The sequence below is a fragment of the Strigops habroptila genome, chromosome Z (genome assembly GCF_004027225.2).
Source record: "Strigops habroptila isolate Jane chromosome Z, bStrHab1.2.pri, whole genome shotgun sequence".
NCBI classification, from domain to species: domain Eukaryota; kingdom Metazoa; phylum Chordata; class Aves; order Psittaciformes; family Psittacidae; genus Strigops; species Strigops habroptila.
The window spans coordinates 5,091,162-5,117,454 of NC_044302.2; the positions used below are offsets into that span (position 1 = coordinate 5,091,162).

General features: G+C 39.3%; 1 protein-coding gene across 1 annotated transcript; it reads left to right on the forward strand.

The window, feature by feature from the left end:
* Positions 1 to 2,759: 2,759 nt before the first annotated feature.
* Positions 2,760 to 25,075, forward strand: MLYCD (malonyl-CoA decarboxylase). Its single transcript, XM_030469834.1, has 5 exons — positions 2,760 to 3,370; positions 13,151 to 13,263; positions 13,870 to 14,026; positions 14,524 to 14,673; positions 23,748 to 25,075. Exons 1-5 carry the CDS (start codon positions 2,819 to 2,821, stop codon positions 24,279 to 24,281), a joined length of 1,506 nt encoding a protein of 501 aa, XP_030325694.1. The 5' UTR covers positions 2,760 to 2,818; the 3' UTR covers positions 24,282 to 25,075.
* Positions 25,076 to 26,293: the final 1,218 nt, after the last annotated feature.

The window sequence follows — 26,293 nt, forward strand, 5'->3', positions numbered from 1 at the left end:
ACAGGCCCAGGTAGCACTCAGGTCTAACCAAGAATCCAGACCAACAAGCAACTCCACAGTGTAAGGTCAAGCCAAGAATATGAACTGGGATCAGGTCCAGTGACAGAACTCACAATCAGACACAGCCCAGTAATTGCTAGGCATGTCCATAGGGACAAGGCAGATCTAAAGTCAGGCCAGGAGATGAGTCTGGGATCACAGATGCCCACAGCCAGGCACAGGCATGGCCCTGGCTCAACTAGAAAACCACACTCCTACAGCATAGCCAAGCAAGGGTCTAAAACCCTCCAGGCTCTGCTGAAATGGGGCTCCTAGGCCCACAGGAGGGCGTGTGAGAAGGCTCCAAATGAGGCTGGTTGGGGCTTTCAGCCTGTTAGTGCCCTCAGGTCCTGACAGAAAGAGATGTGTTTTCATCTTTCAAACAGCAGCTGAAGCAGATAAGTTTCCCTAGGGGGAAAAGAGAAGCAGCAGCAGATTCCAAATGAAATGTCTTACTTTACAAAGCCTTATAGCTTACACACCACAACGGTTTTTTGTTGATGAACAATACAGGTAGCTAGTTTTTATGGCCTGTGGGTTATGCAAGAGAACAGTTACTGTAAGAATCGTAACCAATGCGAAGCTGAGAGGGTTGTCAAAGTGAAAAGCAGTGATTCCTATATAGGATTTTAAAAGGGATCTGATCCTGAGAAATGCTTACCATTTCCTGGGAGGTCATAAGACTTCCACTTCCATCACCACTTCCCTGTACTAACATCTCAGTCTTGGCCTTCTTACAATTTCCAGGAATCTCTGAATCATACAGAAACTGAACTGGTGCATAAGGCTTTCTACTAATATTTTTGTAAATGCCTTAATGTTTTAATTAATTTACACAGAGCTGCAGGAGTCTTAAGTCTTAGTCTTAAGACATTAAAAAGACCTTGACCTGGCTTCTTGTGGATGTGGATATGTACATGCACAAACATCTAGGTTTTCTGGCCCATGAGTAGAATGCAGCTGCTTTGCCCTTATGGCTTCAGAAGCTGAAGTGCACTAATCAAAACTACCTCAAAAACTAACTAGGCTGCATCATGTGTTTTAAAGAAGTTCAATATAGAATCATATTTATGGCAAAACGAATACAGCACATGAAGGATTATTATTAAACATATAGATGGAGAAGTCCAATTTCTAGTTACCCTTGATTGAAAAACACATCTGTCCACTCGTTGTTATGAAGCACTGCTGAAAAAAAAAATGTTTTCGTTTGGTTTTCAAATGGAAAAAGTTGCACTTGGCTAATGGATACCTATTTAAAATTGCAGCATTGCTGTCTAGAAACAGTGCACATACAAGTATCATCATGTTATTTGGTGAAAGTTCTTACCTACCCATTCCTTTGTCTCTGAAAATATAGGCTTGAGAATCTGACAGACAGAAGCTTTCTATGACAGCCTGTTTGTTGTACAGGGGAAGTAGGACTAACCAGCCAACTTTTGAGGGCTTTTGCTGAAAATGCAGTTGTACAGTTGTCAAAGCAGTTTCTGAAACTGAATTAATTGCCTGTGGGATTCACTTTATGAACTCTTTTCTCACACACTTTACAAAACCCCCTTATTTTTCATTTATTACAATGCTTCTGAGTCATGCTTTCCCACTTTTAAGGGTATCTTATCTTATGACCCTCAGTTCCTCGCAGCTACACTGCTCACATAGCTTTTATTATTTTTCCTTGCTTAAGAAGCTCTAATATATTGTTCTGGAAATTTGTAAGTAGGTTGTGCTTTGGGGTTTTGTTTTAAGCTTCCCCCTCTCTCCCCCCCCCCCCCCCCCTTTTTTTGTCTCTTCACTGGTAGAGAAGGCTTGATTTCCTCCTCAATTCTTACTTCAAATGTTGAGAACCAAGAATTCCCTGTGCTTCTGAAGATCAGGACAGTTGGTGCTCAACTCTAATCTCACCAACATCAATCCAACCTATGCGTTTTTCCTGTTTTCATGGGCATGTAACAATAGCAACGACAGAGTAATTGGATGTCATAAAGAGGCAGATATGTCTTTCTAAGACAGAACTGAGAGCAAAAGGTGTACATTTAACTTCGTCCATGAACAGTCCTGGTTTAGAGGACTTTGGGCTCACGGCTGGAGTTTTTTGCTGCACGGCCCAAAGGGCACACTGCTTTCAGGCCTGTGCCCTCAGATTACGCAATGAAATGCATGCCATTACCTGCATTACTTCAGAGCACACAGATGCCAGCAGGCCTGGCTCGGGCTTCCTGGAACTGTGAAGCAATCCCTTCAGCATACCCTCAGCGCCCAGCCACTCGAACCAGTGGCTGGGTCTTGGAAGCCAACAGGCTTTCAAGAGCCCAAACCTGCTGTCCTCCTGTGGCCATGGGGCCAAACCTTTTCAGATGCTACCTGAACATGTCAGGTCCATGGGCTCATTGTGGTGCCTGTCCTAGCACACCCTCACCTCAGGCCTCTCCCTCTAGTGCAGGCGATGAGGTAAGCAGCCATGGGTAGAGGAAAAACGAAAGCGAGAGGTGAGAAAGATACAGGGCCTGTGGGTTGTACGGCGAAGGGTACTCGGGGAAAGGAGCTCTGAGCGATGAAGGAACGCGGCTGCCATAAGACCCCCAAGAGCCAATTCACCCCTGCGCCACACTCAACATGACGGCGACACCACCCCCCAGCCCCGCCACACTCTTCTCGCTTTCGATTGGCGAGGAGGGCTGGCAGTCAGTGATGCCAGCCAATCAGCGCGCCCGTAAGGCGGTGCTGCGGCCTGGTCCTGCTGGAGGGTGCTCCGGCGCTGCCTCAGGAGCCGAGGCGCGGGATGAGCCACCTGGGCTGGGCCCTGTGCCCGCGGCCCCTCCTGCGCGGGCCTTGGGCGGTGCCGCGGGGGCTGCGCCGGGTCTCGGTGGCGGCGGGTCTGTGCCGGTGCTCGGCAGGCACCAGCACTGCTTCTGTCGCGGGCATGGAGGAGCTGCTGAGCCGCTCCGTCCCGCCGCTGCCGCCCTATGAAACCAAGGAGAAGGCGCCGCCCCCCGCGGAGCTGCGCAGCGCTGAGTTCGTGCGGTACTACCGCGGCCTGGAGGCCGGGCCTCCCCGCGCCGAGCTCCTCACTCGCTTGGCCCGCGACTTCGGCGTGGACCATGGGCGGGTGGCGGAGTTCAGCGCCAAGGTGCTGCAGGCCCGTGAGCAGCAGAGGGAGCTGGGCGCCCTGCTGCAGGCCGAGGACCGCCTCCGCTACTACCTCAACCCCCAGTACCGGGGTCTCTTCCAGCACCTGGGCCGTCTCGAGGGCGGGCTGCGCTTCCTGGTGGAATTGAGGGGAGACCTGGTGGAGGGGCTGGCGAGCAAGGCGGTGGATGGGCCGCATGTCAAGGTGAGGGCTGGGCTGGCGTTGGGTGGCTCTGAAAGGGAGCCTCGGGAAGGCTGGAGGGGATGTGTTTGTGGCTTCTTACTCATGGTGCTACTCCTGGTGCCTCCACGTTGGGCTGGAAAGCGTCTAATGACCGTGATTCACTGTTGGAGTCGTCATGGTGTCACAGGAGGGAAGCCCTTTCCGTAGTCCACGGCACCGGTGCGAGATGGGTTTGTTGATAGCTCAGGAAGTTTGCGGGTTGTGGTGTGAAGCAATGGGTTTCTAACGTCAAGTGGCAGGGGGTTGCCTTAGGGCAGTGAAGGAAGTGCCACAGTGATGCAGCATGACATAATGCAGGCTGGAGTTGGGGCTGCCAAGCAGTGTCAGGTGTGCACTGCAGGAGTGATGTGTAGTGGAGTGACTCCAAAGTCTGATAGAGGGCCACAAGTCAGGTAGTGGCTATGTAGTGCTAATGATGAATAATACCAACTGGAGAAAGAAATTGTCATGACATAGCTTAGGAGCATGTAGAAGATAGGTGAGGTGGAACATCAGTTTTGGTGCCCACTATACAAAAAAAAGATGTGGAGAGGCTGGACAGGATCCAGAGAAGAGCCACAAAAGGCTGGGAGGCCTGCCACATGTTGAAAGGCTGAGAGAACTGGGCTTGTTCAGCCTGGAGAAAAGAAGGGTTGGGAGACTTTATCACCATGTTCCAGTATTTAAAGGGTGGCTACAGTGAATTTGCACAAGTTACTCCTGGTGAGATTCTGGTTGGACACTAGAGGAAAATTTTTCCCAAGGAGAACAACCAGCCATTGGAGTAATCTCTCCAGGGAAGTGGTGGATTTCCCACCAGAGATTCGGTTGGACAGGATGCTGGGACATCTGGTCTCTGTCATGTTTTGCCAGGAAAGGTTGGACCAGATGATCCTTGAGGTTCCTTCGAACCTGGAATTCTACGATTGCACAATCCCCAGTGATTACACGGTAGAGTGAGGTGACATAGGTTTGGAAGAGGGAATGATATTGGAGATGATAGTGGCAGGAGGTGACAAGTCTTTCCAGAAGGCATGAAGAAAGACAGGAAGTTGGTCAGACCAACTCATTTGTCAAAATTCAGGTGGAACTTAAGTTTGTTAAGAAAGGATGTTTTTTAACATCGATGATCATCATATAACTGCAGGAGCAACAGCACTGGTAAGATTCCATATCCAGCTGGATCATCTTAAGTAAAACCAGACTGAATTTGCAAAATTAGCAAGATAGAAATGTGTAAAACAGCTGAGTGTACATGCATCAAATAATACAGTATGTTCAGAAACATACTAAAGCTGTTTGAAAGTAGAAAAATTCTGTCTGCAGAACTAAAGCTTCAATGGAGGTGCTGTCATAAGCATTCTGTTAACCTCATTTTCTCAAAATACTTTTTTAAATGTCTGGGTTTATCATATGATTAGGCGTAGCTCTGCATATCTGTTCTTACAGTCTTTTTTGCACTTGCTGATCAGGTTTTTTTTTTTCAAACATGATGTATTCTAAGAATGAGAGTTGGTGATAAGTAGCACATAAGCCAGGAAAGATTAAGCTAGAACTAGTTTGCATTGGTTTTTGTTTGTGACCATATTGGCGGTAAGAATTTGCTCTGGATAATGTTTCGTTTCACTTTGAAGTTTCATTTAGGTCATTCTCATCTGTTTTCTCCAGCAACCAAGAACTGTGTGCTATTCCAGTGTTCTTTCTAGCGTGTCTGAGAAAGGTCTCATGTCTTGCTTTCGAAAGAAGTGGCTTGTTCGGCCTTTAGAATCTGTTTGTTTCTATTGCAAGTAAGTATCAGTGTAACTATGAGCACCCAAGAGAGCACCCATCCTGCAGTCTCTGCAATGGAGCTGATTACTAGTTGGTGCAAGTAATTTGGAAGGAAGTGCTGTGAGGGCATGTGCATTTGATACCTAAGCCATAGGTGTGAGATGTTACCTATTTACCTGAGGCTAAGTATCAAGAACAAAGAAGACTATATGGCAGAATATTCAGGCTATAGATTTGAGGGTGGAGTGTGTGTGCGTATTAAGGAAGAAAGAATTTGAGTCTTGAGTAGGGAACTGTTCTTGTGATACAACACGTATTTTGGGATCTTATAGTGGACAATTTCAGAATGGTTCTTTGCTGATTTCCCTAACTCTAGGAAAGAGAAGAAAAAAAGGTATAGAAAAGCTCTGAAACTTGGGATGGATGTTAATGCATCAGGATTTACTATTACATTTGATGAATTCTTGTCTCCTTGAATTTCGTAAGGTATTATCTTAAAACAAGAAGATGCAAATTGCCTCATCATTGTTTCGCTGTTGGTTTCACTATTCCTGAATCATTAACAAATTAGATGAAGCACTGCAAACTGGTGCAGTATTGCCTTCAGTTACTCTCAAGTATACGCGTCTTCATAACACCCTCAGTTGTCTCTCATGAATCACCTCTTAAGCTGAATTGAAGTAAATGTAGAAATACAAACTTACTTTGATTTTATGTACTGTGTGACCTGTGCCTAGCTGCACTATGCTCCAAAATGTGTCTCAATATTAGACTTGTAAAAGATTCTGAGCACTGAAGTCACTGAATTGTTTTAGCCGTGTCCATTAAGTAAGAAGTCCTAGTGCCCTGGCTGTCAGGACCCAGTGTAAGGCAAATTGGGTTGAAAAAGCTGACTTACAAGAGATCGAGGAAAATAGTGGCTGTCTTAGTAGAGGAATTCTGTAGATCTTAAACATAAACCCTGAAGAATGCAGTGGAAATACTTAAATGATGGATTTTGCAAAGAGAAGGAACATGCTGCAGATAAGGTTTAGTTTATATTTTAGTTAGTTACTACATAGCAGAATCATCACAAGAGCAAGACAGAAAAATGATAGGTATTCTCAATGACAAGTTGCTATGACACAGTAAATGTCTTTCTGTGGATGTGTGAAAGATGATGAATACTCTTGACACAAGATTCTAGATAATCAGATGGCAAAAAATTAGTGGTAAAGTGTATTTTTGAAGCTATACAGCCTTTTTTTCCCCCCAAAGAATCCACCAAAAATACGCATAGGGCATATGATGGAGAGAAATTTTTCCTCATAATTTATCCCAGAGGTGGGTTTTCTTTTCTGTTAGTATCAGTTATTACTATCTAAAGCCTCATGGATAATGTTAAGATGACTGTTTAAAAAAAACCCAAACAACCAGTACTGGCACATTTGAAAAGTTAAATTACAGTAAAACTGGGCCTAATTCTTTTTTCATGATGCTGTTTGAATTTTTTTCCTCTCTCTCTGATGTTCTTCCCATGTATTCTGTTCCTTCCTTACACCAAAGGACACACAGGTTTTTCACTGCCCTTATAAATGACCTGGTTTTCTGATGAGCCCTTGCAGCCTACAGAGGGAAATTTGCTGAAAATCTCTTTCCTGAGTGTAGTTCTTCCTCTTACTGATCAGAACCCTCTCTCCTGCAGTTGTTCTGTGCCAGCTTTTTCCTCTTGAGATTTTTTATAATTTGCTTCCTTACTCAGTTTCAGCATTTGAAATACAGACTATGTTGAAAAAATCACATTATTATTTCAGGTAGTAAATCATTCAACCATTGCTTTTAAAATATACTTCATCTTCCCATATATTTTAGAAGAAGTCAGAGTAAGGTTCAAGTTGCTGGCAAAAGATAATGAAAAAGATAGTACTTTTGTCATATTGATTTATAAATAAACCTGCTTCCATAATTAAGCAGTAGTTGGAGAGTATCTGTAACCTTGTTCTTGTATTGGTCTACTAAAAAAAACCGGAACACCATAATTGTTTTCGGTACTTTTCCCTTCGTAACAGCTGGTCCTAAACACAGCAAGGACCTGAAGTTGGACTTTTCCTTTAATTATTCTTTTTTTTTCTTAGAACTTTCTTACAGATTTGAACACTGACCTTTGTATAATCAAGGAAGATGGTTTCAAATTTTAGTAGAGGAATTGGAAATAGTAAGACAGGCTTTAAGGGGGAATATTTTGTATGTAGGCTGTACATGGCTTTTTGAGGAGGGGAAATATTTGTCTTGCCTACATCCATCCACAGAAGGGTGTATTTATTTCACCCATTTGTATGACCTTGAAAGAACTGTAGTATCATTGATGAGGATTCATCAACGAATTAGAACATCTGTTCTCGCAGGTGAAACAGTGTCTATGTGAAGAATATTGACACAGTTTTCTTTAAAGATCTAAGAAGCCCTTAACTAGAGAAACAAACTAAAGTTAGAAGTTTTTCTATGAAAAAAATTTTAGTATTTACCTATCAAAAATCCTGCATAGCTGCTTCAATATTGTAAATTTGATTTAAATTCTAACATGCATAAAGACTAAAGTGTAACAAGAATTCTATAACGTCTGTGTGTTTGCATCCATACTGACAGTGAAATATGGAAATAAAGTTAAATGTATCTTCTTGGTGCTGGAGGAAAATTACGGAATGCATTATATGGCCTACTGGGACTTTGGTTTTGCCCAAACCGACTAAAATATTTCTTTACAGTCCTTAGCTTTTACTTTGCATTTTGAAAGACCTATTAAAACAAGGATTTCTCACTGCTGTGTTGTAAATATGAAATATTTTTCTATTTCCTCAAAACATATCAACAGAGAAGCAACTTGGACTGTTAAGTATTGGTTGGTGGAGCATTTCTATTTTGTGTTTATTCAACAGGTTACGGTAAAATAACATATACAGGTGATTAAGTCACTTGAAAATGCTTGTGCACGCTTTATTCATTGTCTAAATGAGCTGAAATGAGGGGGGATAAATTATATATTTTAATCTTTTTTTAGGAGTAAGATGTCAAACAATATAAAACACAGAGCCATGGAAATTTTCAGCACTATCATTACCGCTGCGGTAATTACTATTAGCAGTAAAAAAGCAGAAAAAGTCCCCTTTTATTTGTGTCACACTATTGAATCCCACTTTGCTAATGGGTGTATTTTCCAGTTTCTCACCAGGGATATTCTCTGAGTATATTTTGAAGTTAAAAACTTCAAACATTCCAAAGCCATGGAAAAACTCAGCTCTTGTGAGGCTGGTAGGGTACTTCTTTTGTAGCCCTGTTAGGTATCTAACCAGCAAGTAAGAGTGAACTATATATTTGATATGCATGGAGTGTTAGTTGCTGCTGGTTCATGTTGTGTTTGTGTTAATATCTGCCTATGAATTTTCATTGTAAGGCGTATTTTATTTTTTCGTAGTTTTAAAGGGAAATTGGTAGTTCCTTCATCAGAGAGGCAGTTTTTGTTAATGAAAATAATTTAAGTTTTTTCATAACAGTTTTTATTTGTTGCTCAATAAATAAGGACCTGATGTGAAGATTAAAAAGCTTCTAACTTGCTGTCTTGTAACACGAACACAGAATGAAAAGAAAAATAATCACAGTTTATTATGCTTAGCTAATAGAAACTGAAGTATAGCTGGTAATTTTAAATACTACTTTGAGTATGTATTGTTGCTCAAATTTAAAATTGGGATGCTTAATAATGTGTGCTTTTTTTCGTTTTCATGAAATGTTGGATATGCAATTTTATGAGTAGAAAGGCCTCTGAAATGAAAATAAAAATTTACTCAGAACCAGGTTTACAAAATAAGAGAACCTAAGCCAGGACCATCATTGTTGGAGTCAAGCCTTTCAGAAACTTAGCATATTTATGATACTAAACACAACTCAGTGTTTTGCTCACATGACTTGAATTAAACACACTTTTGGATAGTATAAAGTGGTTTATGTCTTTTTGAGTTAAGAAGTGTTGTCAACATACACAGTTGCAGTTGGATGAGAAGATCATTGTAGTTCCAGCTGCAACTATTCTAATTCTTCGGCCTGCCTGCTGCCCTGTTGTTTTATAAAGCATTCTTATTTACAGCTGGCAGAATTGAGATGTAATTCCCCATCAAAAACATTCCTTTCTTTCAAAATCGTTACTGAAAGCACATCTGCTCAACTTTCTTCTTCGGTTACAATTGTGTTGCTTTTATACAGCTGTATCTTGGACCTAAAGTAGCTCTGTAATGTGTTCTGTATCTTGAAAAGGAGCCTTTGGTGAAGTTGGGCATCATTACATCCTATCGTATGGAGCATGCTTGCTAAACCTGTCAGTGCTTCAAAGAAGCAAAATGAGTGATTCCTATGTTTTCCATTTCTAGCAGTCTCTGTGTAGTATAACTGGCTTTCCCCCAAGTCACTCGTTGCCATCTGAGCCGTGTTACTGCCAATAGATGCAGAGCCATGTGTTCAAAGTAATGAACTAGCAGGAGTGCAGCCATCAGCAGTTTTTCCTCCTAGCTGCTAGACTGCAGCTTGAAATGGCATTCGAAAAAGCAGAAGGATGACAAGAGAGCAATAGGAACATGTAAATTTGACCCTAGATCTGACTGCTCTAGCTTATTTTTTTGGTTTACAGTGTGTCCTTATGAAAGAAAACCAAACAAGCAGTCCTGGAATACCTGGAGATTTTCACTACACTGAGGGATATTCGACTAAAAGGATCTATGGTTATTTTCTAAACTGTTCAGAGCCATGCAGAAGCAAGGATTCACAAGGGAAGCATCTTAAAACCAGAATGAACAGAAAAATCAGAATATGCTTGTTTAGGAAAGTAGACTATTAAAACCAATCTGTGTATGAGAGAGTACTTGAACTAAAAGTCAGCTTTTCCGCATGAACTGTTTCTGATGCAAACCTTGTTGGGGTTGCAAGCCAGTACTCACTGAGTGGTGCTGCCCAGGAGTTGCAAGCCTTGTGTGACTTAGCTGTGCCAGAAAGAGCGCTCTTTTGTAGATGCTGTTATGCAGACAATTAAGGGCTCTTCACAGTACAGCTTGTTCTACCTGCTGCTTTCTCTTTAATCCGTTAGACCCAGAAGCATCAGAAAAAGCAGTTTTGCCAGCATAGGCTACAGCTACTCTAAATGCAGTTGAGTGATGTATTATCAGAGTGCATCAAGTGTCGAGGTGCCCTAAGCCAACAGTAATTCTGCATTTTTCCCAGTAATGTCATATTATAGTAGTTTTGTGCTCTTTTGAGGTTTTTGAGACAGCGCAGGTTTAACGTACGTTTCCAGTAAGCCACTCAAATCATCCAACTTGCTATAAATGTCCAGTACATCCACTTACGAGGTAGGGGAAGGTATATTGCATATGTCTCTCTTTACTATCCTAGTTGCAAGTTCTGACATAGCTGGTCCTTTTTAATGTCATCTATTATGTTACTTCTTCCCCCCGCACCACCTACTGTTGTGTAGGATGGGATTACCTTGAGGTGAGAGAGCAGGAACATTTTAATCAAGGTATTAGTGAAAAATTGTGAAGCCTGTCCATTCTTGGGGTGGATTTTGATGAGTGCGATCCCTCATTTCCCCTGAGAGAAATACTACTTGTTGCAGATAGCCTCATATGTGTATTTTTTTCAGAGGTTTCTTTTTGTGCAATGCCATGCATGATGTGGCTTCCATTTACCCTATAAATGTACCTAAGGTGATTTCTTTTTTGTAGTATTTCAGTTTTGTATTAGTTTAAGAATTTTTTTTTTTTTTTTACTAGCACATTCAGGCTTTGTTCAGCCTTGTAGTACAATTTGGCTGAAGGCTTTGGGCACAGCTTTTTGTATAACTGAGAGCTCTACTGAGAAAGACCATCAAGAAAACTAAATTACAAATCTTGGGAGCGGTAACCCCATAGATACTCCCTGTATTTAGAAGAAGGCAGTTGACATTTTCACTATTTGAAGCATATGTCAATTTATGTTTCAATAAATAAGCTCTTCTATATTGAAGGATCCTGTGGAAAAAATATATAGAAAGATACAAGATTTTCATTTATGACAACTGTTCTGTGCAGATGAATGTCTGTTTTCTTCTAGGTCATTCATGTAGTAGCTACTTCTGAATAAACAAAGATAGATGCCAAACAAAAGCCTGAAAAAGTATATTTCACTAACAGAACTTAGTGCAGGAGCAGGTAGGAAAAAGGGAAACTGAAGGAAAACTTGACTCTCCAGGCATGGAAAAGAGCCAGGATTTGTTAGGACTTTACCTTGCAAACTCCATGGCTGTGGTCATTACCATCAACTTTAGGAGTTTTATGGGGGGAGTTAATGTATTTCTGGGTTTGGGTGGATTGGTGTAGGTTGAAGTATCTGATCCCAGTTGACTGCAAGCATAGTCAGGGTTTGAAACTTAGTTTTTATAGTATGTTGAATTAAAGAATAAAACTATCCTTGGAATACTGTGACAGTTACTTTGGCCAAGGGGAACCTGCTTTGATGTGTGTCTCTTGACGCATGCCTCTACCGCTTTCGTCTTTGTTAGGTTACAATAAGAAATATTTTTGCTGTTTTACAAAAGTCCTGAGACTACCTCTGAGCTTAGGAAAGATATTTTCAGTAGCAAGTGTTTTCTGGATAGATTTATAAGCTTTTTTCTGTTGTTTGCTTAAATGTAGCAAGCTAAAGTACATTGTAGCATATTTTTTGTCTATATACAGCAGTGGCTTATTTAATAAAGGTCTGAATAGAAAGTGAAGAGGTTTTGTTTTTAAATAAATGGTATTAAGTTAGTTTCAGGTAAGCAAGACTATGTTTCTGATCAGTCTGTTGATAAACTGGTGCTGGCACCATACTGTGTCCTGTGTACAAAGCAAATGTAGGAAAGAAAAATAAGCTCTAGAATCTCTTTAGGGGATATTCATGCTATGCTGAGTTCAAGAATACTTTCTAAACTCAAAGAATTTTAGACAGAAAAATCCTTAATAATGTAGGCAGCAGGAAATGAATAGGGAATATAAAATTCATTATTAACATTAATGTTCCTGAAAGTATTTGATATTACTGTTGGCTTTAATTCTGTATCACACTATTCCAAATCATTGTGATTTTCAAGTTCTGTAGTCTGCTGCTGCTTTTGTTTCTCTTGCTCAAAAATGTTCATACTTCCAGAGAAGAAGAATTCTTTAAAGCCTATGGGTTTATCTACATCCTGTTGAAAGATCCTCATTTTCTAATTTATATCCTGAGTGGCATGTGCAGCTCCTGTGGTGAGTTGTACAATCCATGCTGAGGTCCAGACTGAAGCATTTTTGTAGTTTACTGATGCGTAAATGTGTCTGTATGTGTTCCAGTCACCTCCACTAGTGAAGTGACTCCAGATGTGTCACGTGCCTTGGAGAGCTGTCAAAAGTAGAAAGCACCATGTGTTAATCATGGTGCAGACTGAGTAAATAGCTATTCTGTATCTTTCTCCTAAAGAGCAATGAAAAAAAGTTTACTAAAGTAGAGATATTAATATTAAATTAATAAGCCAGTACTGATAATCTTCCTAAGGCATGAACTGCTGGATACTCAGAAGAGATTGTAGAAAATTATAGTGAAATTCAAGACCTTACGTTCATCAAATTTCCTATCTTTTTCACGGTATTTAAATCTGAGCATCTGTGCTGCTGCAGCCTTATTGTCAAGACTGCTCCAATACTTATTGTCTGCTTTTCATCCACATTGTTTTGCGTTATCTTCCATTTCCCTATCTGCAGTTTACTATAGACAGTGTCTTTAACATTTTCATTGTCATTTCAGTCCTGTGTGAGGAAAGCTGAACTGTTAGGTGGTTAATATTCTCAAACAGATGCATTAGCTTCCTTGAACTTCCCAATGTTGTAGTTTGAAATAATCAAGGTTATCTTTACTCACATTCCTATGTTCTACCAAGCTCTTTAGCAAATGAGTCCATCTTTCTTCTGTTTGCAGGAAATGAATGGAGTTCTAAAGAACATGCTTTCAGAGTGGTTCTCGACAGGATTCCTGAGCTTGGAAAGAGTCACTTGGCAATCACCTTGTGAAGTACTCCAGAAAATTAGTGAGTAAGTGCTAAAAGTTGCAAACACTCAATGGAGAGGTGATGAAATGCTTGTGACTGCACAGAGCCACTATTTTCAAGATACTGAAAGGCAAAGTATAAATAAGCAATAGTTGCATTTTACATACTACAGAGCACACCGTTTAAAATCAAATTAAGGAAACAGCGAAGGCAATCATTTGTCCCATAATTTGATCCTTCAGCTCACATACTGCCCTTGTAGTCTGCTGTCTTTTCTTCCAAGCTTCTCAACTACTTTTCCCACTTCCCCTTACAATTGTGTTCAGACTCATTCAAGGATTTAGTCATCTCAGTCAGATATCCTATAGTGAACAGAAAGTGGAAGTAAAATCTCATATATATGATAAGCATATCCCAAAGAAAACTAGAGAGAGTGGGTGTGCAATGTGCCTTTTCCATCTGCTTTGTCACAGTTTGCTGATGAATTTTACTTTTTTCACTTACGTCCTGATTCTCCTTTTTTGATTGGAGAGTTTTGTCACTGACATCACTGGGAAAAGTACTGAGCTTGTAGGGCTGGCAGCTGATCCCTGTTTCTAACTGAAAAAAAAAAAACATAATTTTACTTTGTTTTTATTTTCTCATTGAGTTCTGAAGCTGTGCATCCTGTTAGAAACTGGGTTGATATGAAGCGTCGAGTTGGGTCATATAGAAGATGCTACTTTTTTTCTCACTGTGCAATCCCAGGGGAACCACTGATAGTCTTGCATGTTGCACTAACCAGTGATATCTCCAGCAGCATCCAGGTACAGTCACTGATGCATTTAGTAGACAGCAAAGTGCTCTAATTGCAATGTACTTCCTTTAAAGTCTGTAATTCCTTATAATTTAAGAATATTTGGGTTTGTTTGGTTTTTTTAAGAGATGAAAGAATTGGCATTTAAAAATTACAGGGTTATTCTGTCTATCTCCTATATTATGTTATTTTGGGGGTTTGCTCAAGTGCAAGAAGAATAACAAAAGATATATATAAGAAAAGATAGCAAATGAGGTTAAAACTTCAAAGCAGTGGTGATTACTTCTGGAAGTTTTAAACCACGTTACAATTATTTCCTGCACTTGCTAATGGATAAGCAGCTCTTCATTATACTTTTTGATTAGATTTTTGTTGTTTCTCACAGAGAGTAATGAATAAACAGTAGGGAAAAGTGTTAACAATTTTGCAAGTTAAAAAGAAAGACCCTCTCCCCCATAATGATGGTAATAACTACTACTAACTTTTTTTTCATTCTCTTTTTCCCAGGCCATAGTGAAAGAGGTGCCGCCTTTAGAAACAGAAGATACAGACAAAATTACAACAGCAATTTTCTACTCAATCAGTTTGACTCAGCAGGGACTGCAAGGTGTGGAACTTGGGACTTACCTCATCAAGCGGGTTGTAAAAGAGCTGCAGGTACGTGTGGCAGGGTGTACTTAACATGCTGTTCGGCTAACATGCTCCCCTCACATTGCTGTTTTAGTTTCCATTTTGTGTCATTGCTCAAGGCAAGGAACTGCGAGGTCTTCCCCTGCACTTGCAGCTTCTTACCAGGTCAGCCTTTGAAGATGTGTAAAGAATGGTTGGAAGAACATCTTCTGCTATTGCTGAATGTCTGCCACATGTAGATACTGTTGCATAGTTGGTATGTGCTGTGTGAATTACTTGTGTTTGCCTAGTCATGTGCCGAAAAGTCAAATTTAGTACATTTCTACTGAAGGTAGCTTTGATATAGCTGTATTTTGCAAGGTAGTGTATTATGAGATTCACTACTGTGTCTCAGTTGAGTGAGTGGAGCCTGCAATCAGGCTTCCTTCCAGGCCCAGATCAACACGGTCTCTCTTGAATGTACCTGACTGTGCCTTTTCCAAAATCTTACAGCTGCTCCAGTAACAGAAGTACTTCTTGTACATTAATTAATTAGTTTTCTTGTTTGTTATATTGAGTTGCCCCTGGTTATATATGTACTTTGCATGCTCGCCTTGAATGTGTCTATTTAAAAACAAAACAACCAACCAACCAAAAAAAAAACCAACAAAAAAAAAAAAGAAGGACAGAGATTTCTTTGCCCAGGCATTTCTTCCAATATAGTAGAGAAGATATGTTTAATGTTTGAAAATCACAGGAATCAGTTACTTTATGCACGTCAGTTCTGTGAATTTATGTAATATTATTGCATGCTATGGGATTATTCTTAATAGATTTAGGATTTCTTGTAGAAGCTTCTTGCAAGGAACTGGAGAAAGGAATGAAAATTAATTTATATATGGAGTGGTGTGAAAGAGACCATTTCTGGTCTCTTGTGACACACAGTCACATTTCTGTGTTGAGTACTTTGTGTACTACTTAAATTATTAACAAAACTACCCCTTAAAAATAATGATCTCTACTTGTGTTGAGTTCATTGTTCCAACATCTGGAATAGTAATGGTGTTTGGAAAATTGTCTGTGATTTAGAACTTCAGTTCTACTTACAAAAATAACTGAAAATTGGATGCACCAAATTTCTGCTTCTACAAAATGATTGCTTAGGCAACTACTGAATCACAGCTGGCTGCCCTAAAGTGTAGTATTTTATATTGAGTATTGTTTTGTTTTATATAGATATTTTAGCTAAATTTTTTTGCTTTTTGCTTTCAAAATGGCTTTTATATGAACTGTCTGAAGTGCAGTCATCCAGGTATAATTAGGCCATGACATCTGTCTGATTTCTGAGAGGAATTAGAACAAATTCATGCTGTTCTCTGCTTTCACATTTGAAAAGTAATTTCTGGATAATTGAGTTGCTGTCATAAAATAACTCTTGACAATATATTTGTCCATCATTAATTACTTATAACACTAGAAAAGTTATAAGTTCTAAAGGAAAAGAGACTTCTAAAATTTGATGTGGCCGACAGAAGTATGTGTTTGTTATTTACACTTATGACAAAGTTTCTACATGTCAGCGTTGTCCAGCCCTTTTTCCATGTTCATCAAATACATGATGAATAGGAAACACTTTGGCTGAGATGCCTTTAAATGCATTCTAATCATAAACTTATTGCCTCAAGCTTAACTAATGTGTTTGATACTGACAGCTAAGTGCTTTCCATGCAATGCCAAAGATGGAGGTCTTCCTCCCTACTGAACTATGATACAATGCTTTAAGATGTTATGAAAAATGTGCTGTTACTAGTAAGGTTTTATATGGCAAACTGGATGTGTTCTTAGTTGACTATGAAATTGTATCAAAACTTGAACTGCCTTTTTATGTTAATTCTATATATTAAAGGTACAACAACCTCTACACCATTCCTTTTCTTGATGATAAATCTTGTTGGTGTACCACTATGGGGTTGAAGAAAGACATGAAGGATAATCCAGTAGTGTTTATGATGGATGTGGTTCTCTAATAGTTTTTCTTCCACTCTTTGATGTTGTTATACTTTTTTCCTTTCTCCCCACTTTCTTCCCACTCCTAGATGTTTTCTTCATCATCATTCCAAAATACTGTTCTTGAATTCATGGTCTTGAATTCTGCAAGAGCCATCTCCCGTTACATATCTTACATTCTGTGAAGTGACCCTGAACCATCACACTGCTGTTATCAGAATTATCTGATGCACTTCTGTAATGCCTCCTTTTGTTGTAAACATTGTGTTTCCCATTTAAGTAGACTTCACCTTTCAATGGAGAGAAACCGTTCATTCAGCTTCATTTTATTTCAGCTTCAAAATACTTACTCTGAAATTTCCACAAAGTTAGATAGTTCAGGCCAGAGGCAGGGCATATCATGAGTAATACTATTGGCAGCCTATGTTACCTTCCTTGCAAAATTCTGGAAGTCCAGCTTCAGTGCATTAATTGCACACATGTGTTCTCTTTCTCTCTGGTCTGCAGTAAGTAAAGGACTTTCCAAGGTTGTCTGTGCTCAGGTTGGACATAATTCTTCTGAACAGCATTATAGTCACTTACTTTAAAAGGGACAAATGGTATAGCAGTAGTGCTGAGTTGACTTGGTGGCAGCAGCTGAAACAATATAGCCTCAGCAAAAAACCCTTGGGTCAGGAATCACATCTCATTAAGCAAGCTTCCAGCAGGCTCTGTAAAAATAGATAGTTGAGGTCTCTGATAGGAAGAGGATATTTTACCTAACCTTTGCATGGCTTTGCAATAAACAAATCTTCTTTTAAAGTGCTGCTAAATCACCAAGTGATCCAGGTTACATAAGTTGAGACTCTTTAATTTAACTGATAATAAAATGCATTGGGAAGAGGAGACCACTTTGAAGATATCAAGAATTTTGCTTTTCATTTCATCTGAATCATTAATGATTAATACACTTTTATAACTTGTCATCCATTTGAGTTAACTTCTGTGGATGTATGCTTCATCTGCTGAATGTTACTTCAGTTGTGTTTTCCCAAGGCACTGCAAACTCTAAACTTTTTTTATCCTCTACTAAAAATCCTTCATCTGACTTTGCCTGAACTTAAGCTGCCAGGACACATCTACTTGCAACCTCAAAACTGTAATTCTTCATAAGAAAAACTCCAAATTGGACCTGTCATGAATGTATCATTAGATCAGAAGAAGACACAAACTAAGTTATACATATTTTCCCACCATTGAAGCCTTTACTTGACAAGATTTTTAAAAACTATATGGAAACATTGATCTAGTAGGTATCTACACTATGAAGTTATGTCTGTAAATTCAGTTAGTACCAGATTCCTTAAAATCTCATTCATGGACAATTAAGATAGAGCTTAGTTTTTTAGAAATCATAGAATCACAGAATGGTTTGTGTTGGAAGGGACCTTAAAGCTCATCCAGTTCCAATGTCCTGCCACGGGCAGGAACACCTTCCGCTAGGCCAGGTTGCTCCAAGCCCTGTCCAACCTGGCCTTGAACAGGGATGGGGCAAAATCTTCTCACTAATTTGCCTGAACTGGTCACGTACACTGCTGAACATGAATGTGTGTAGGGTGGCACTTCTCACCTTCAGAGAATGTCAAGTACAGCTTCCCTCATAAAAATATTTCTGGCAAATGGGTTTTTATTAGGACTGTTACAAAAACTGCAGTGGTAGAGGCTCTGGGAAAGATTACAACCCTCAGTGTTAAGCACTGTTAGTTTGAGGCAACGCATAGAATTTATTGGCCCCTGGTTTTGAGTCTTTCACTGATCTAAGCAGATGGAGGACATATGAACTTGAGTCACAGAAATGGGTCCTCAGTTTCATCTCTTTATATGTGCACTGTTAGCAGTTTGAATCCTTAATCTCTGCCTAGACATTGTGATTTGGCAAGTATAGTAATATAATTGAGTGAATGAGAGGGGTATAACGGAGATCAGAATAGGACCTTGTGTCACCTACAAAGGGCATCCTGGAGAAAGTGAGCTGCTGTAACTGGGAGATTTTTCTTTCTTTGGTAGTTGCTTCACAAAAGTTTGCTACACAAATAATACTGAAGGTTTTTATAAGCAGGCTTCCATTATGTTCTGAGCATACCCTGTTTGCATTAGTTTGGGTAAGCAGTAGGATGAATTCATTAGTCCATTGTGTAGTCTCTTGGTTATATTAATGTATGTAAAGCAAGGAGCAGACAACCGAAATAATCTCTTGTAGTCCTTAATTTAGGCTTGTATTGTTCCCAGAAACGAATTGGATTTTGAAACTATTTCAGACAACTAGCAAGAAAACAAACAAACCCCAAATTGGACACTGGAAAACAAGCAGGCAGATGCTTTTTTAGTGAGCTGATAGGTGCTGGTGAATGCGTAGACAGATTTCTCAGTAGACAGACGTTTAATTCAGAATGTGTTTATAGCCACTCTAAATGGTCTCTAGCTCTGCAGAAGGTACATCATCGCAGTTCAGTCTGCAGATGACAGACACAGATAACTGTGGTGAAGCCTTTGAGAAAACTGCTTAGAATTTTATAGCCTGTGGCATTTGGGGGAGAAAACTGATAGCTACTATGTGACTCAATAGAAATGCTTAACAATTGGTGGCAGATTTTAGCTTTCTAGTTGGGCTGTTGATAATTGCTACCTTAATTTAATCTAGGTGACCTGGGGAGATCATAATTTCCAGAACACACTTTGCTTTCATTGATGAAAAATGTGACCTTGGACTACAGCTTTCAGAGTGCGAGACAGCTTCAGATAAGATATGGATAACAGGAGAAATATGCACTCTCCTGTAATGAAAAAAACACAAATAAATAAGAGACAACCAAACCCAGAAATCCAGCCCAAAACAAAATGAGCAGCTGTTTCTTAATGGTGTGTGGGTTTTTGACAGGAAAATAAACATTAATGGATCTCCACCAATAGTCTTAGAAACTAGCACATCAATTTACCAGCAACATAAATGTGCACACTCCCCTGAATCTATTTATTTTTCTACAAGAAATGGCTGCTCAGATAAGCTCCTACACTCAAGAATTTATCAGACATGTAGTAATCTGTACTGTAGCTTCAAAATGGGATCACTTCCCTATGTCTTATCTGTCCTGATAACTAAAAAATATGCACAATTTTACATTGTGTATTTATTGATAGAGTAGGAGCAACTAAATTCCTGTTAAATATTTTGTGTTGGTCTTGGTGAACAGGTCACTCCTGAGAGTGAACAATGCACAAATAGCAGTCAACATCACAAGGAAGCAAAATGTTGGTTCCTTAAGTATGAACTTAGCAGTGATTGTTATTAATCCACAAATATGGGAAGAAGTCCTTCATTCTCGCTTTTAGTCTTCGGGATGATGTATAGATACCCTCTGGGCTTTGCAGCAGGGAGATGAGGTTGGCATTGTTACTCTGGGGAAGCTTAGCTCCTGTGTGAAGTGTTCAGTAGCAAAACAGTATTTTCAAACACTGTGCTTTCTTAGCAGTGATGGTGCAGGAAACTTCCAGACTTGACTTTGTGGTAAGCAGCCTTTTCTTTTGGTCTAGTCATTTTTTCTTTTACCTGAAAGAAGAGTTTTTGCTTCTCAAATTTCAGCATTACCTCCTTTTTTCCTCTCAGGTTTTAACCACAAACATCTGTGAAGAATCCTTGAAAGAGACCTAAGCAATATGTTCTTAAAGGCACTATCTTTTCTAAGACAAGTAATATAGTTGGAAAAAAAGGAAAACTTGAAGGGAATATAATCCCATCTTCAGGTCAGAAAGAAACACATCCTGAATTCCTTGAATCCCTACCTAGAGGAAAATAGCCTCTAACAACCTTTTTCTTTTCTTTTTTTCTTTTCTTCCTTTTCACCCCAGCACCGCAATAGTAACGTACTCCCTCTAGAGCACATCTAGGATTTCTCATTGATAGATGATTAATTTGAAAACTTACCAACATATTCCTGTCTCTTGTGTTCTCTGTGTTATGGACTTTAAAGCACAACAGGAATGAAGAGACAAAGAATGAAACCCCATTTTGAAATCCACTCTCTTTTGGGGAAAGCTTGCTGCTTCTTAAGGAGGATGATGTGAAAAGGGTACTTCTTATTATAGATTAGGGGCTTGTGTTTCTGTACTTTAAGGTTCATTTGGAGGTCTGTCACATCCTAGACAGTTGCTGAGTTGTCATCCATCATTATTGTGTGGACAAGCAGGAGGGTGCTGGGTCACTGAATCTTCAGAAGGGCATTGTGGCCCTTCCTTCTGGTCAGAAATTCATCTAACTGCAGTGAGAGCAGACATGCCAAAGGTCAAATTACTTGACAGCAGACTGTCTCAGCAGCGAAGCTACGGCCAGGTGCAGCAGAAGCTACGCCACTGGACAGCTCTCAGTGCACTGATGGAGAAATTAAGGTAGCAAGTGATGCTGCTCATTACCATCTGGACAAAACTGAAAACTACCAGCTTTTTCTCCAGGAACAAGTATCTTGAAGTATTTTTCCAGTCTCCTTTAAAAATTCACTTCTGTGCCATCTTTCTCCCTCTTGCTTCTCCAGGAGATCTGTGGGTTTGGGCTCGAAGTGTTATCTGTAATAGGAGCTAGTGTCGAATCAAAGAAAGTGTAGCTGACAAGGGGGCATCTGAGCATGACTCTCTTCTGCCATACTAATTAAGATCCTGCTGCTTTAAAGAAAAGTATATTCCAGATGTGATGATTAGATAGACTTCTTGACTGAGAAACACTACAGGAAGGAGATGAAGGGTGACCAAAGGAAGATTTAGTGAGTGCATTTGATTCTGTCTTCAAATTTTGTAAAGTTATTTTGAATTAATTTGTAGATAAATAATGTTTATAATCCATGGGGAAGTATTTAGTGTGGGGTTGGGAAAGGAAAGATTTTTTTAAGTTTGTAGAGTTGCTTTGTTCTCATTTTTGTTCTCATTTTTGCCCTTTTCCTGCCCCCAAATATATATTTTTAATTGCTGTAGCCATTGCTCTCTTTTCAAAAGAGGGGAAGCGTCTTTAAAAAGGCTGAACTGTCTAATCCAAGAAACATTCTTTTAATTAAAACGTATTTTCTATATCCATGGCTTCTGTAGGCATGGTCTGCAGTAAGGGCACAACCCTAATAAACTTCCGTTTTATAGATGCTGTATTCTCTAAAATTGTACAGAGAGGTGCTAAGATATCAGCAGAACCTGCCTTCCACAGATATCACTTTCTGTAGGATTTACAAATGATATTTTTTCTTTTATGAAGTGCATATGCAATCTTGTTACAGACTTATGCTTCAGAGTTACTTTTAAAAATAAAATATCATCATGTCCTTTAGTGAAAAAATCACAGGAGATGAGCTTTGGTAGTATTGCACTCTGACCATAGTAGCAATAGCAGTTGAGAATATGACATAGTCAGGATCTCCTGGGTGCTCTGGTTACAGAAATGGTTGTTTCGTTCAATAACATACAGAAATGAGTGGATTTATAGAATAATTTGGTTTTTCCTTTATCCGGTTCCCTAAAGAGATGAGGTAGAGTGTGTTTCTTTGTAACTTGGTCTGTCTTTCTTGTTCCTGTCTGGTCTCAAAAGAAAAGCTCTTTGGCTTGCATATCTCTGTGATACTTAAAGAACTTGAGCTAAGGGGAGCAAGTGGGGTTAGCCAGTTTATACAATTATAAGTCACAAAACTGCAGAGGTGGTAAATTGGAGCTGGCTGGCGTTTTGCAATGCTGGAAGCCAGCAGGACAGCAGTAAGCTATTTGGGAAGCTCTCTGTGGGAAGGAAAGAGATGTTGTAAATAACTGGCTGAATGTTATTCCAGTTATCAAAGGTATTAGAAATGGTGCTTGGCTCCAGCCTGTGCTCCTGGCCTCTGCATCCTCATGGCACAGCACGCAGATGGCAGCGTGGTGTGTGGCACAGCGGTACCTAAGGATGCAGCAGCGCAGGTGCAATTCCAACAACCCAGCAGCGTGTGTTCCATTAACGTTTGCTAGTGTGAGGTAGCATCTGAGCGGTGATGACTTTTTAATGGTTATCTCGGTAACACTCAAAGTAGAAAAAATGCACTTTGTAGTCGTTTAAAGACAATTTTCTGTTGACATTAAGACACTTCTGTAATGTTGATAAATGTTTTGGTTCTTACGCTTCTTCCTATACGAACAGTAATTAAAACAACACTGTGATTGTTTCAGTTCAGCTCAATCTTCCCTCTGCTCCTTGCCTCCCTGTTCCTTCAGCAAGGTTGACTGATGTAACTTTTGTTAATTCCAAGTGACAGCGAGTTTAACAACCTTCCCTATTCTTCCCATTGGTGTGTTCCAAAACTAATATACATTATGTGTTTTGCTTTGTGTGATCACATAGTTAACAGTTTTTACTCATAAATTAGTAGGAGTAGCAAAGGCAAAGTTTTATTTTGTTAAACAAGTATTAAACTGTGAATTTTTCACTGCAACTATGTATTTCTAACCTTGCTATTTTATCAGTGTAGTTTATAGTTTGGGAATAGCATAAAAAGTAGCTGGCCTGTGTAAAAAGCCCCTCTCAGGACTTACTTCTTTCCATTAAAATCTAGAAATCGTTCCTCTCCTGATTTTACAATAGACTGAAATAATAAACTGCTTTTAACTTAGAAAAAGATAGCTACATATAAAAATTATATTTGGTGAGGTTTTTACATATGATATTTGAAAGCTTTTGAAAACTTGTATGTTTATTATTTAAAATTTTTGATGCCTCCAAGTAACTTCTTTACGGCATTTGATTGCATTTGTTGATTTCTGCCTGTGAAATGCTACACCAGAACGTAGTGTTGGTAAGTGCTGCAGAAGTACTTTTAAATAGGTTATGTGTGTGGAATATAGTTCAGTCAGGGTTAAAATTTCCTTTGTTCTCAAGTGCTATCTAGGCACTAACCTGTTACTGTCAGGTGATCTTTTATTTTGTATTTGTCTGTGTGTATCAGTTAATTCTCAGAATCCCCAGTCGTCACTTGACATCAAGTAAAATGGTATCAGTTGTTCTTTCACTCAAAACTTCTCATTGTCAATCATGACAACACTCATGATTTTTTTTTTTTTTCCCTCTCTCCTGTTGTCTGCAGAAAGAACTTCCTCAGATAAAAGCTTTTTCTACTCTTTCACCAATCCCAGGATTCACAAAATGGCTTGTTGGTCTCCTCTCCTCACAAGCAAAAGAACTGGAAAGAAATGAACTTTTTACAGAATCAGAATGGCAAGAAATCTCTCAGATCACAGGAGACACTACTACTGAAACACTGAAGAAGATCTTAAATAACAATGAGTGGGTGAGATCAGAGAAATTAGTTCAAGTGCTCCATTCACCATTTATGAGACTCTGTGCCTGGTACTTGTATGGAGAGAAACATCGTGGCTATGCCCTTAATCCAGTAGCAAATTTTCATCTTCAGAATGGTTCTGTGATGTGGCGAATAAACTGGATGGCGGACACAAGCCCTCGGGGCATTGCTGCATCTTGTGGCATGATGGTAAACTACCGGTACTTCTTAGAGGATACAGCCAGCAATAGTGCAGCATACCTGGGCAGTAAACAAATTAAAGCCTCAGAGCAGGTTCTTTCCTTGGTGTCTCAATTCCAGCAAAACAGCAAGCTTTAATTAAATATTACGAAAACTAAGAACAAGTGTTCCTCACCTATGAAGAGCTGTAATAATTTATTCAGCACAATGCAATGAAAAGTTATCTAGATTCCCAGTCATCTTGCTTACCTTGCCATATATTCAAAACCTTATTGACTGTGATTGAGCCACTGCAAGTTCTAGATATCTATTATGTGCAAATGGGTTGGAAGGATGTATTAAAGGGCATGTAAAATTCTCCCAGTCAGTTACAATTCAGTGGTAACTTGGATGGAAAATACTTGAGCTGTACCATTAATCTTGACAATAAACTTGTATAAACTGTGTCTTTGAAAGGAGCTGCATGTCTTTGTCATAATAGTAGTATAGATAGTTCAGTACCAAAGTACCTGGAAAGAAGTACTAAATGAAGGTAAATTTTTTGCTCAAATATATTAGCAAAACATTAATCTACAATTTTATTTCAATAATATCTGTCTTTTTCACCCTCAAAAACTCTCATGTAAAACCTCTTGGTATTTTTTCAAACCCACTAAAAATCTCATTGGATTCTTGCTTTGCTCTAAAATCAGGGTCTCTCAGTGCAGCAGGTATGTAGTATTATATTTGCATTTTTGTCTGCTGAAGTATAATGAGCAAGAAGGAAGTGTTCAAATAGAAATAAGAGAGACTGATACTTTGGGATCAGTTGAGAAGTGTCCAAATATGTATATTATGCTTCGGCTCTGGAAATGTTTTGAGTTGATAAAGAGCTTTTTTAATAAAGAGGTATCTGTGACCTGCAAACCAATAAAACAATATTTCTCACTAAATCCTGTCTTGTGTATTTTCAGTGTGCACCTTCCTTCCCTTAAGAGCCCTCCTTCAGAAATTATATCACCACAGCAGGACCATCTTAACAGAATTTCATGCTGTTTTGCAATTTCTGATTTATTTACAATTAAATTGTAGCTATCTACAGTTCAGAATATCAGACTTGTATCAGAATATCAGACTGAAGAAATTACTCACGCGTTGCTTTTTCTTTTCTACGTAGCATGTGCATTTTGCTAATCAGTTTTTGGTATAGAGCCTTAGGATGAACATAGGCGCATAATTGTATTGGTACTGAAATTTTCACTAGGCAGATTGTTACAAGACTCACTAATTCTGTTTTAACAGGTCAGATGATGACTTCATTCTCCTGTTGACTTTTCTAAGCTTTATGAACTTCTTTAGAATTAGGTTTCAAGGTGAAATTTAGCTGCTTATATAAATATGTACAAGCCATTCTTGGCTGGGAGGAGTAAATAAAGAGAACCCTCTTTCCTTGTTATGTTGAGCTCTTCAAGTTTGAGGAAACCAGGTCACTTACTTCAAACGAAAGAGTTCTGAAAATACAATGATTTTGAAAGATTTTTTTCACCTTGAAACAGAAACTTAGAGGTCAATTAAATGTGCATCCAACTGGCCATAGTTCAAAAAGAACTAATGCTCCTGCTTTATTGCAGATGGAAATAGAGCATCATCCTATATTCTTAACAGCTGGACTCAGAGGATAATGAGATTTTGCCACTTGGAGCCCCAGACAAATGTATGAGAATTGGTTCAGTGACATGAAGTGAGAGTAGCTTATGAGGAAGAAAAAGCAAAGCTGCTAACACTTCATTAACACTTCATATTTCTCTAGACCACTGGCTTCTTGTATCTAATACGGATGTTACAGATACATGGATCTGCCCTCAGCTTAAGGGAAGCAGTCATATTTTTTTTTTTAGTTCCTACCAATCTTATAATCAGGAAGATAGATACTGGCATTCAGGCATGTCAAACCAGGAGTTTCTCTCAACCTCAGACCTGTACCCTGTGGTTCCAGGACTCTGAACTGGTGTAGTTAATTTGCACATCATGAACAGGTCCACCCTTTCTATCTCACCTCAGGCATATGCCACATTCTCTAGCTGCTGAATTACTAGTCACTCCTGCATTAGCAGCCAGTTTAATTTACTGGTATCCACAGGAGCTGTTCTAAGGTGTTTGATGTGTGGGGC

What these genes read in the sequence shown, in the direction of transcription:
- MLYCD (XM_030469834.1), top strand. Translation starts at nt 2,819, where the DNA reads ATGAGCCACCTGGGCTGGGCCCTGTGCCCGCGGCCCCTCCTGCGCGGG. An exon ending in GTACTCCAGAAAATTAGTGA is followed by an intron (nt 13,264 to 13,869) that starts GTAAGTGCTAAA and finishes TTTCTCATTGAG; the next exon opens with TTCTGAAGCTGTGCATCCTG. An exon ending in ATATCTCCAGCAGCATCCAG is followed by an intron (nt 14,027 to 14,523) that starts GTACAGTCACTG and finishes TCTTTTTCCCAG; the next exon opens with GCCATAGTGAAAGAGGTGCC.